General features: G+C 43.1%; 1 protein-coding gene across 7 annotated transcripts in view; it reads right to left on the reverse strand.

The window, feature by feature from the left end:
- RGS7 (regulator of G protein signaling 7) overlaps positions 1-13,418 on the reverse strand; it is a 343,507-nt gene that overhangs the window by 242,109 nt on the left and 87,980 nt on the right. For 5 of the 7 annotated variants that reach the window (XM_075748785.1, XM_075748786.1, XM_075748791.1 and 2 more), the window contains exons 1-2: positions 10,130-10,440; positions 8,919-9,030 (exon numbers count right to left, since the gene is read on the reverse strand). In XM_075748785.1, the coding sequence (XP_075604900.1) occupies positions 8,919-8,996 (78 nt within the window). In that variant the 5' untranslated portion in view covers positions 8,997-9,030; positions 10,130-10,440. Of the gene's footprint in view, positions 1-8,918; positions 9,031-10,129; positions 10,513-13,418 lie in introns of those variants that run through there. The other 2 variants (XM_075748789.1, XM_075748784.1) reach the window with 2 other exon arrangements.

Here is a 13,418-nt window from a genome sequence, read left to right on the forward strand (position 1 = left end):
ACACCATGTTAGTCAAACAGGATTCAGCACAGGTCAAAGGATGAAGAAAGCAAACACACAACTCCAGCAGAAGTGATGCAGAAGAGTTAATACAGCTTCAAAATTCCCATTTTACCCAGTTTTGGTAAAAATAATACAAGTAAGTATGCCAGGAGAATGACGATTTCACTGTGATGGATAAACTTCTATCTGGATGGTCCTTGGGGTCTATTCAGCTCTTGCTTAAGGTTTTTTGAAATTAAACCAGACATCTTTGATATGAATACAGCATGATGCATTCATAGAGACTTCCCCAAAAAGGATTTCTTATTTGAATGACACTGTGGATCTAATACACTTCAAATTTCATTTGATAGCTATCAAGGATGTCCTCAATTGAGTAGAAATAGCACAATTATAAAAATCTTGAAAAATAGGCATACTCATTGGAAAAATATGGATAAAATATACATTACTGTGTCATCTATCCAGCTCCTATTCATCAGCAATAAACTTTTAGATTTGAAGGAAGAGCAGGTAACAACAGGAAGAAAAAGCAAGAGCGATGTCTCTGGATTTTGATGTCCTGATCACCTTCACAGACAAAGCAGCTTCTCTGAAGCTCAGCCCATAAAGCTGTCTTCTCAGAGATACACAGAGCATTACAAACAAATTGAGAGAGATCCATGGCAGCAGCTGCCAAAGGAAGCTTTCAAATATAGATATACATGAGCACAAAACAGGCCCCAAATTTTAGGAGGCTAAGTAGTCCAAATGCCAAGCTCCCATCCCTGTCAGTTAAGAAGTCTGTGTGTTATCTAGTAAAAGGTTTATATGCTGACAGTTACAGCGGCTTTATGAGATGCTCCTGTGCCTGTTCCTACAGCTCCATTTCTTGGCCAGCCTGCTTTCCTGCACTAACCCCAGGCAGTTCTCACTCTCCAGAAGAAGCTACAGCTCCCAACCCTGCTTCTCAGTTCGGCTCCAAGGATTAATGTCCCCTGTGGCGACCCAGCCAACCTCATTCCCACTATATCTACTCCAGTTACATATAACCAACACATACTTTAATAACTAGCTCAACCTTTTTATCTCCAACTTTTTTTTGATAGCTGGTGGCAATCAAGACCGAAAAAAAATAAAAATTCTCAGCTGAACCTTTCACCATGGAAAATTGTACGTGTACTTTTTCTTCACTGCACCATCATCTCAAAGTTTCATTTGAAGATGTTTTTCTAAAGTGGTCAATCTCCTCCCCATCCACCCTCTAAGCTTTCTTCCCTTATTGATTTTTGTAAGGTTCATATTACCACTATTAAAATCCAGACTTTTTTTGCCTTGATCAAAGTCAACAAAAGGTATCCTCCTACATTTCCAACTTCTTCCCCCTACTACTGCAATCCATTTTTTTTAAAAAAAGGAATGATGTAAGCCATTCCAGGTACTATTTTGCAAGCTCAGCCCTAATGGCTCCCTCTTCTGTAGAAAATAGTTTGCTCTATTTTACGAAAAAAAAAAAAGGATTTTTAGCTTTTCAACTGCTCTAACACGTCGCTGTCGTGCCTCAGTTTACCCATCTGTAATACAGAGAATAACTATATACGCCTCATTTGTAAATGCTTTATTTTTTTAGAGATACAGTTGAAAACCAGCTACTGTTCACACTCTATATTATTATAAATCTGTAGTCTTTACCTTTCCCCAACATTTTGTCTGAAAAGTTTTATAGCACGTAAAAATGAATTAAATATATTCTGCTGGCGACTTTCATAGAATCACAGAATGGTTTGGGTTGGAAGGGACCTCAAAGATCATCTAGTTCCAACCCCCCTGCCATGGGCAGGGACACCCTCCACTAGACCAGGTTGCCCACAGCCCCATCCAACCTGGCCTTGAACACTGCCAGGGATGGGGCAGCCACAGCTTCTCTGGGCAACCTGTTCCAGTGCCTCACCACTCTAACAGTAAAGAATTTCTTTCTAACATCTAATCTAAATATGCCCTCCTTCAGCTTAAACCCATTACCCCTTGTCCTGTCACTACACTCCCTGATAAACAGTCCCTCACCATCTTTCCTGTAGGGCCCCTTCAGGTACTGGTAAGCTGCAATTAGATCTCCCCGGAGCCTTCTCTTCTCCAGGCTGAACAATCCCAACTCTCTCAGCCTGTCCTCACAGGAGAGGTGCTCCAGCCCTCTGATCAGCTTCGTGGCCCTTCTCTGGACTCACTCCAACAGCTCCATGTCTCTCCTGTACTGGGGCCCCCAGTCCTGGTTGCAGTATTTATTCTGTTCTTCCTAGGCTTGACCTGGGATTTAGATTTGTAAATGGATTTCATAAACCAAATTTCTTCTCTTTTAGCAGCTTTTACAGACTGATTTGAAGAAGATGGTATAGTGTTTCCTATACTAAAAATTACAACTATACTTTAATTGGTTTGTGATCCCTGAATTGGGAGAATAGTCACATTTTAACAAGTTGTATTTACATGCAAGTATGTCATGGTTAACCCAGCTAGCAGCTAAAACAACCACACAGCCTTTCACTCACTACCCCCCACCACCCCCAGTGGGATGGGAGAGAGAATCAAAAAGAAAAAGGTAAAAGTCGTGCATTGAGATAAAGACACTTTAATAGGTCAGAAAAGGAAGATGATAATAATAATAATAACAATACTAATAATGATAAAAGAATTAACAAAACAAGTGATGCACAGCACAATTGCTCACCACTCAGAGCAGATGCTCAGCTAGTTCCCGAGCCACCTCGCCTCCCTCCAGTTTATATATTGACCATAACGTTGTATGGTATAGAACATACCTCTGGCCAGTTTGGGTCAGCTGTCCTGTCTGTGCCCCCTCCCAGCTTCTTGGGTGCCCCCCACCTTCTCTTTGGCAGGGCAGTGTGACTGCTTGGCAACAACTAAAATGTTAGAGTGTTATCAACATTATTCTCATCCTAAATCCAAACCACAGCACTATACCAGCTGCTAGGAAGAAAATTAACTCTACCCCAGCCCAAACCAGGACAAAGTATTTTAATGTGGCCTCGTTATAGTTCATATCAGCTTTGGTGGGAATCTGTCAAATGATATCATATGATAGAGGTTATTATAAAAAATCCTGCAGTCTGCAAAGAATGTTGTAAGTCTGAAGTAAAAGAAAACAAAACTCAGAACTCCAAAACAAACAATTTCTGACTCGGTATTGCACGTCACTATCAATAGCATCATTGTTTCCATAGCTACAAATGTAGACTGCTTCAAAGGAAAGAAGCAGAGAAACTGAAAATGACAATGCACAATCAAAACAGGCACACAGAGTTTTCAGACAGCACATGTGGGACGGAGAAAGGAAGTAACATGGTGGCACAGAATTCTGTGGGGTGTTTGCGTTTGACAGTAATGCCAGTGACCCGAGCACATCAAGCTCAGAACACTTAAGTAGCAGTAAACCTCTCACTGCAATATCACTTGATATATTTCTACACCTAGTGGAAGGAAAAGAACAGAAAGGATGGAAAATACCAGCAGGAATCACCAAAGCAAATATACAGGGCAGGTGCCCCTCTTGCAGATCTAGCCACCTGCAGACTCAGACATATTTTTAATCAGCTTTCCTTGGCATTTTCAGTGGTCCTGTATAGTTGTGAAGACAATCAAATCCTTTATACTGCTCTTAGCACAAATGATGCGAAAACGTATGTGCTACACCTCGTATTAACACTATCCATTCCAGGAAAGGATACAGCATCAAAGTGAATCACTGCACAGGGGGTAGATACAAAACATGAGGGTGAGAACGTACAGGGGAACACGCAGTCTCACCACATGAAAGGCACTCCACAGCATCTAGCAACTATTCTGTCCTTCAGTATTAAGTTCCTGCCCTCTAAATATCACCTATGTAACAGCATAGTTCATTATCAACTAACTACTCCGGAACTACAAAAACATCCTCGTAACATTCATACTGGATATGGAGGTAAATTCTCTCCTTCCTACAGCTGTAATTCCTGAGGTCCACAAATGTGGACCTTTCTCTGTCAATTCTATAATGATGGGTGTTGGAATACAATCAAGACTAGCATCCAAGACTTGCAGCAGTACCACTCTTCTTCTCAGAAGAAGAAACTGCATAACGTAGAGATATACTGTAATTTAATTAATAAAAAATAAAAAAATCCACTAAAACCAACAAAAAACCCCAAACACTTATTTCCAATACCTTAGAGTACCCTGGCATTTGCAATGTAGTAACAAACTCAGTAGTATACACAGGGAGCAAGATGCCTCCATGGGTTGTGACGGCATATTCTGAAATGCATAGTATCAGACTAATTCTTCCCTTATCGAAGTGAGTGACAGCACGTAGAAAAATCCCACCTACCACGTCCTTCCTTAGTTTCACAGGCTCTAAGGAATACAGTTATCTGTGATATCATTTTCTCCTAACAATCTTTTTCAAGGGAGCAGTTGATAAAAGCCACAGAAGAACACAGTGTTATCTGCACACTACACTGGTACAAGCAGAGGACAGGAGAATGGTTATTAGCAGATGGTGGTCACTATTTCCTCAAACGTTGTCACTGCATGGCTATTGCTCCTTTACAACAACATTTGCTAAGTACCACACTTTGGAGGCATAGCTTCTACAAAGAATATCGGATCACAGTAAACTAAGAAGTAGTTTGGATTACAAATTCAGCCCTTGCTAAACATGAGTACTGGCATATATGACCTTCACCAATTGTCACAAGAACAGAACAAACACCTCATTATCTTCATTATGGAACTGAAAGCCCCAACTGTTAGTAATTCTAATCAGCTTTGGCAAACGCTATTTTAACACGCGGGGCAGTAAGGAAGGTAGAGAATCTAAGTCTCAGTTACAAGAATATTACTATTCAGACAAGACTAATCTTATTGCTACAAAATAAAGCTATCATCTCTCAAATGAAGCTAGTTCAGACAGCAATACAATAATCATTAAACTTACAAATTAGAACGCCTAATCCTTGCAGCATATGTTTGACTGAAAAAGTAAGCAAAGCACAGACCAGAAAGATAAACAAAGGTTTAGCAGGACCAGCAGTAGGTCTAAAATGGAAGTTCCTCAAAGACAACTCTTACTCTTTTAATTATGTGTGCCATGCATCAGATTAAAAAAAAAAAAAAAAAAGCACACCACGCTCTGAAACTTAGAAAAGCTGCACAATATAAGCCTTATATTACTTCTCAAGTTTCTTCTTTAAGACCTAGCTTGCAGCAGTAAGTTAGTGTTGCTGAAATCTGAGATTTATGTATGAGCAAATTGTGATGTGAAAATACTACGGATTCTAGTGTCTTATCTGTTAATTGCTGGCTGGAATGGACTCTGCTGGAGAGGAAGTAAAAGCAGGGGGGGTTTACATTTTTCATGTTTGCCTCAGGCTACTAGCAGAAAAATTCAGCACTTTTTCTAAGGTATGTCAGTACCAACGATGTGTCACATGTCATTTCTTTATAATTAGGCTGATAGCCAAAAAGAATAATGCAGCTGACATTCTATTAAAATAAAAAGTATTCCCCAAGGCATAAAAACACTGACACAAGCATCTTAAAAAAGGCAGTGTAAAAATGATATAAGGAACTATTTATCTGTGCTGCTGTCTCTTCAGATTCAAATAAGTCATTCTAAGTTATGCATGCATTAAATATTCAAATATCCTATGCTGATTTTAAAAAAAAAAAAATCATACCTGAAAGCAAAATGCAGTGAAATCCTTCTTTGTCTACGAATACAAGCTACTATGAGAATAAAAGGCTATCCACACTCTATATTACTCTAGACTACAATTTGATAATCCATCTTTCTTGAACCCTTCAAATAAGTAACCAATCACAAATCAAATACATTTTTAAAAAATAGAAAAACAGCCTTTTTATCAAGAGTTTGCAATTTACTTGAAGCACAATGATGTTTCTATAATGATTCAAGCCTTAAATACTGAATTTGTAAACGCCAGAACTTCTTTCTCTATAGAATTTTTCTATAAAATGCCTCTGACAGAATTGGGATTTAGGAAACCCAGGGCTGTAACCCCATTTGGTTTGGAACATACTTAGTTCATATCGTGTCTGAAAGTTAGACAGACTATAAGAATTACTAGATCACAAAATTATGTTTTATAGCCAAAGTAATGGTTTTCACTCAGTGTAGCCAAACTTTAGTTCTTTGTTAACGCAAGTAGTAAGAGATGTCCCATCTATTCCTTGCAGGTACACATCACACAAAATATGTGCTATTTGATGTGTTAATGTTGTATAAAGTACTGGAAGAAAGTATTTCCACATTTGTGGATTTCAGCAACATTATTCAAAATATAAGACTTCAAATTCAGTTACTTTCTGAAGCCAACCAATAGCACATTTACATTTTTTTTTTTTGTAACAGCTATTAATACTTTTTCTGGTTGGCTTTTCTGATTGGCCAAAAAAAAAAAAAAAAAGTTCTTCATGAAGCTGGCAGATCTAGTTCTTTGTTCACTCTGCACAGTGCTTTCATTGCCAACACAATGATAGACAGAGAAGTATTGTGTTTTCAAATGTATTACAAGGAATCCTGTGATTTAGTTGTTGCTATTAAAGAATTTTATTCAGAGATGATATATTCTGAAGTGCAATGATTTCCACCTAACTGTCTTCCTCTTATGTTCTAGACACAGGATTTGTAATACATTTGATTACAGCAATACCATACTGCAGAAAAAGGCAGGTGACTTTTAAAAAAAAAAAGAAGGTATCTATTGTTTTGTTGCCTATTCCTTGAATACTGCCAAAGGAACGACTACTTAGTTTTCTCTCTGTACTCTAAGACCAGTGTGCACAATCTTAAATGATCTTTTGATTTACCACGCTACATGGTAGACAGTGGACATGTACAAAAATAAATATGGCAGGTAATGCTGTAGAAGGTGAGCGTTCTTCAGGAGTTTAATACTCAATGCACCACTAGCACTTTATCGACAATAAGGGAAGGACCACTGCTACGCTGGAAGACACAAACTGACACCATCCCTTTACCGCTGATTTACAAAGAACTGAAAAGGTGTTTGATGCCTTGATTTGCTGAGCATACACCTGAGGTTTTGCGCCCTATCCTTATTCCCCATTTTCTAATTTCCCTGCATCACCAAGATTCACGTCACTTACCTCAGCAGTTCCGTTTCAGTCTGGAGGCTGCTTAGGGTAATATTAAATTTTGGCATGAGGTGACACTAAATATAATGGATCACAAGCTTGACCAGTTTCTCAGACAAAGTCACCAGGGGAGAAGAGAAACAGTTTCTCTGTGTTCCCCCTCCATGTACTAAATAAGCTGAGAAAAGACTTCTTTCTCAATGTGGAAGTACATGACAAATGTGCAAAGATTCTGTTTAGAAAGATCAAAAACTTATTAAAAACAATGTAAGCTTTGGTATATTGCTTTTAATATATGGAGCATATTTTCACATATAAATTTATGTATACAATTGCATTTTGAAACACACTTGTGGTGTTAACGGCAAGGTAATCCCATATTGTTCTAGATGTGCATTCTTACATAGATGGATAACTAAGGTTAAGTTCGTTAAATCATTCATTTATGTAAAGACAGCCTAATTTTTCAAAATAGTGAATATGATGAACTAACTGAAATCAGCAACATATTTGAAAATAGGAAGAGAAAAAAGCACGCATCAGAGTTCAATTTGAGACTATTTTTTAACTTCTGGGAAAAGAACACATCACAGTTACTGATGATACCTCAGTTCACCCCAAAAACTGAACTGAATATATATCAGATGCTTTCTATTACAGTTAACTTGCAAAAAGAAAAATCAATGCCTCTAACAAAGTAAAAATATTGATTTTTTTTTTCCACCTGATAAAAACAACCACAAACAAGTTCGAAAGCACTGTGTTCTAGGAATAAACAAGTAGTTGTGTAATTATGTATTTCAGTTTGTGACAGCAAAGTCACTTTTCTCCATTATTACTAAAAATTATTTTGTTTTGTTTTTTTGATAAATGCAATTAAAGTTTTATTAAAAAAAAAAAAATGTATAAGTGCATCTCAAAATCCCCAAGCATTTACTGTCACTTACATGAAAGCACAGTGGCTAAATAAGCCCCACTACTGGAGTTCAATGTCTGGAAATTTGTATATTGATGCTATTAGAATAATTACATTAGAAATCCTTCCCAGACAGAATCCCTGGAGTGTATGCATTTGGTTTGTTTTTTTCTATAAGTTGTGGCAATTGCAGATAAGTAATATCTTTAATCAGTTTTTTCCCCTCATATGAAATAAGTTAATGGTTCTAACTTCCCTGCACTCTGAAAATCTTTGCCTACAGACAGAAATACAAAATATTGTATTATACAGTTAATATTTATCTTTAAAAGATATGAATTCATTTTACAAATCGATTTTACAAGTGAACGCTTGAACTCAAAACATGTTCCAGTCTCTGGCATGTCACCACCATCACATATCATATGTATCAATGCAGAAAGTGAATGAAATACATCAAGTATTTCAAATTGAAAACAACTGTTTCAGAACATGATGGAAACTTGACATGTGTGCATATTTTAACATTTAAAACAACAAATCTGGTCATTTCCCAAAACAGGAGTTACTAGTAGTACCTGGGATATATATCTACTTTGCACATGCCATTTAAGCTGCATTAGGCAACACAAATGTCAACAGACACAAAACATTCTAAATTAGTGGCAGGTGATCATGTTCTGAAATCAGACTGCTCCATTCAATGCAGAGCACAGCGGCAGCATCTATTGATGAAATTGGAGAGAAACAGCAAAAATAATGGCCTCGTTTGCTAGGCAAGAGTCCAGGACTTCACCATTTCCTAAAGTCCCTTCCTCAGCTTTTAAAAAATGCAAAGACTTACCTTTCTGTACACCAGCATGTTTGGGGATTCATCAGCCACCCCGTTGCTGCTTTGCCCATAATTATTTCCTTGTGCCATGTCCCACAGATTTGATCTGCTTTTGAACGCTGCACTGTAAAGGGTAAAAGTGGTTTCAGTAAGACATTGCCTCAGGTCTCCTTCCTTCCCCGATGATTAACGGACCTGACTTTCTACCAACGTGTTGTCAGGATCAGTATATGCTCTTACTCCACAGATATTTACATTGGAGCAAAGCTGCTAATTCACCATTTACTGTCATTACTCTCTTTTGCCTGTAAATAATGAATGTAATATGTTAATCTAATCTAGACGTTAATGAATTGTCACTCCGAATAGCTCCCTGACATACCACTAACCACCATATCATGCAGACGCCTCCTTCCACCCCTGCGCAGGCTTCACCGAGGGATACTCCGCACCGTCCAGACCACAGTTTTGGGACGACAAGCTCGGCCCACGACTCTGTATTCAGCAGTGCCCTCTCCTCACGGCTTGGGCCATAGCAACTCTCACAACCCGCAAACGCACCAAAAGCAAACCAGACGCTTTAAACTTCCCTTTAATTCACCAGCACGTGTGTGCTCTTACACAGATGCCGGGGGAGGGAAGCAGGTGATGGGGAGGAAAGAAAGAATCAAGCCAGAAAACCTTTCCGGTTGCTTTCACCTACTTTCACTGTACTTCACTGCAAAACACGGGCTCCGCTGCCAGCCCCGTCTGCTCCCCGCCCTCCCCCCGGTCACACGGGAGCTGCACTAAGCAGGAGCTCAGATCATGCCGTAGCTTCGGCTTTGCACGCAGGTGTAAGAATGTGCTCCATCTGCAGACCACACCGGCGGCTGCGGAGAGCCCGGAGGGCTGAGGTCTACTCCAAACACCTACCTCCAGAGCCCTCCTCTGCCCCCCACCCCCCCGACCCCTCCCACCGCACCTCGTCCCCTCCGCCGGCTCGCCCTGCCCTGCCCCCGCAGCGCCCGTCCGTGGGTGCGCGCCTCTCGGCAGCAAATGGCCGGGAGAACCGGCTCGCCCGGCAGGGAGCCCGGCGCGGAGCCCGCGGTTTCAGCACCGCGGACAGCGGCAGCGGCGCCGCCCGGGGCGACTAACGGCGGCGCCCCGGCCTCCCCCCGCGGGCGGCCCGGGGCGGGGGCGCGGAGGGGCGCGGAGCGCGGCTGCCCGCCCGGCTCGTTTACCTCCTGGGCCAAGGTCACTGCGCGGTGGCCGCGGCTCCTCGCCTCCTCCTGCTGCTCCTGGCGCGCCCCGCGCGGTCGGTGTCAGCCGGCAGCGGGCGGAGGGACGCGGTGATCGCTCATCACACACACACGCACGCACGCACACTGCGGGCGGAGGCGCTGCTGCCGCTTCTGCTGCTGGTACCGCCGCCGCCGAGGCTGCGGCTCTCCCCTGCTCTGCCGGAGCGGCGGCAGCTCAGCTCCCTCCCCGCAATGGAGCGGCCGTCACGTGGGGGACGGGCACGTCAAAGGTGCTGCTGCCGCTCCGCCACACAGCAGCCCTCCTCCTCCTCCTCCTCCTCCTCCTCCTCCTCGGCGCTCTCGGCTCGCTCACCGAAAACAGCGGCCAAGAAACTGCAGCTGCCAGCAGATCTGACAGCAGCCCCTGTAAATGAGATTAGGCAGCACTGGAGGGCTGGGCAGGAAAAGAATGTGGGCTAGTGGGATAGGGAAGGGAGGGGGCGAGTTGGTGGAGAAAGACACTGGTGAGGAAAGTGTGTCACCTCCTCTTTACTCCTTCACCGACAGCAACAGGGAATCTGCCTGCTCCTCCGCCTTACGCTGGACACTTCATGCACGTTTTGCAGTGAGAACCGGGGAGAGCTTGTGCCGTGTCGACACTGCAGACCTCTCTGAGCCGTGGAACGGAGAGAGCAGACAGGTAGGAAGGAGCCCTGAGGCCACCTCAGGACACCCTCAGGGCTGTTTTGCTATGTCCCAGGCAACTGCCTGATTTGGGAAGACGATGATAAAAGATCAGGTCTGTAAGTCTTACTTCCTCAGCATATATGGACAAGAATGCTTTGATTTTCCAAAAGGATTGAAATGCCCAGAATTCAACACCCACAAGAACACAAGATACTTCAGTGGTTAAGCTGTGGGATATTCCCATTTGAAAGTATCTTTTCTGGAACCAGTAACTCTTATTACAAGGATGACCTTGCAAAAGTCGTCATCTACTGCGCACTGCACCTTGTGCACTGGTAAATCACACAATTCAACCACAGATGTTTCCATACATACCGCGTCATCTCCATTCTTACTTTTTCTACCCTTCTCATCTCCAAGACACTCAAGTATAGAAGTTTGCTATCATTAACTACTGCAACTACTGTTAACCTCCAAACTTTGCAGAGGCTTTCAGATCCTTTAACAGAGAACGTGATAAATTAAGTAAGGCAACAATAGGGAGTCACAGTGGCCACAACAAAATAAGGGAGAAAGGACAGGGCTGGTCTGGACTTCTTGGAGAACAGAGGAAAGGAAGACACAGGTTTGATAATGGTCCTAGAATGACCACCACAGAAAAAAAAGATGATCTCCAACATGAATAGGAATGTTCTTCAGAGAAAGAAGTAGTAAAAGGTGAAATGACACAACACAGAATAAGAGATACCGTATGTCTCAACTTTTACAGAGGAGAATAATTTAGTATGTCACAAGGAAAAGGCAATGTGGAAACAAATGCTGTGGACAAGAGAGAAATCTGAGGTTTTGAGATGGAAGAGAGATCAACACAAGTGAAAGAATTCAACAGCACAAGAGGAAAGTGAAAAAGTATCAATGGTGAAAATAGTGGGTAGAGAAAATTATGATACTAAAGAATAAACAGAGAACTGAGAAAAGGCTTTCCCTAAAATCCACTTGACATGCAACATCATAGGATCATAGGATATCCTGAGTTGGAAGGGACCCATAAGGATCATCGAGTCCAACTCCTGGCTCCACACAGGACCAGCTGAATCAGAGCATATGACTGAGAGCGTTGTCCAGACGCTTCGTGAACTCAGTCAAGCTCGGTGCTGTGACCACTTCCCTGGGGAGCCTGTTCCAGTGCCCGACCACCCTCTCAGTGAAGAGCCTTTTCCTGATATCCAACCTAAACCTCCCCCATCGCAGCTTCATTCCGTTCCCACAGGTTCTATCACTGATGAGGCTAAGCAATGAAATCTGAATCAATACACTAAACTTCCAACAGACCCTGGGATTCAGTCCAGTTCACTGTTGAGAAATGGGTACCAGCAACAAAGATCTCAGTCTATAATTTCCCTAGCTTTCACACAGACATCCTAAATGAGCAGCACTGCAGTGTTCACGTCTCACAGATTTGACTGTGTAAGACAGAGACGTGTACTGGAAGTCAAGAGAAATGCCTCCCAGGATCTGTTAAGGACACAAGTTACGCTCTTGTGGTTGTATGGCGTCAAAATAAAGTCAGAATCTTATTTATCAGACTGGTGTTCAAATTTCTTTTTCAGAGTAAAAATGGGAACTGCACAAAATAGGCTTGTGTTGGTTTTGCGTGGCAAGGTTAAGGTAGCGGGGGGGCTACAGGGGTGACTTCTGTGAGAAGCTGCTAGAAGCTTCCCCTGTGTCTGACAGAGCCAATGCCAGCCGGCTCCAAGACAGACCCGCCACTGGCCAAGGCCAAGCCAATCAGCGCCTCTGTGATAACATATTTAAGAAAGAGAAAAACAGTTAGAGAGCACTTTTGCAGCCAGAGAGAGGAGTGAGAAGACGTAAGAAACTCTGCAGACACCAAGGTCAGTGCAGAAGGAGGGGGAGGAGGTGCTCCAGGTGCTGGAGCAGAGATCCCCCTGCAGCCTGTGGTGAAGACCATGGTGAAGCAGGCTGTCCCCCTGCAGCCCATGGAGGGAGGATGAGGGGGTGTAGAGATTCCACCTGCAGCCCATGGAGGAAGCATGAGTGGGTGTAGAGATTCCACCTGCAGCCCGTGGAGGACCCCACGCCGGAGCAGGTGGAGGCACCTGAAGGAGGCTGTGGCCCCGTGGGAAGCCCGCGCTGGAGCAAGCTCCTGGCAGGACCTGTGGACCCATGGAGAGAAGCCCACGCCAGAGCAGGTTTGCTGGCAGGACTTGTGACCCCGTGGGGGACCCACGCTGGAGCAGTTTGCTCCTGAAGGTCTGCACCCCATGGGAGAGACCCACGCTGGAGCAGTTCGTGAAGGACTGTAGCCCGTGGGAAGGACTCATGTTGGAGAAGTTCATGAAGGACTATCTCCCATGAGAGGGACTCCATGCTGGAGCAGGGGAACGATGAGAGGAGTCCTCCCCCCGAGGATGAAGAAGCGGCAGAAACAACGTGTGATGAACTGACCGTAACCCCCACTCCCCGTCCCCCTGTGCTGCTGAAGGGGGAGGAGGTTGAAGCCTGGAGTGAAGTTGAGCCGAGGAAGATGGGAGTGGTGGGGGGAGGTGTTTTAAGATTTGGTTTTATTTCTCATTGCTCT

This window comes from Balearica regulorum, chromosome 3 (genome assembly GCF_011004875.1).
Source record: "Balearica regulorum gibbericeps isolate bBalReg1 chromosome 3, bBalReg1.pri, whole genome shotgun sequence".
In the NCBI taxonomy this organism is placed as follows: domain Eukaryota; kingdom Metazoa; phylum Chordata; class Aves; order Gruiformes; family Gruidae; genus Balearica; species Balearica regulorum.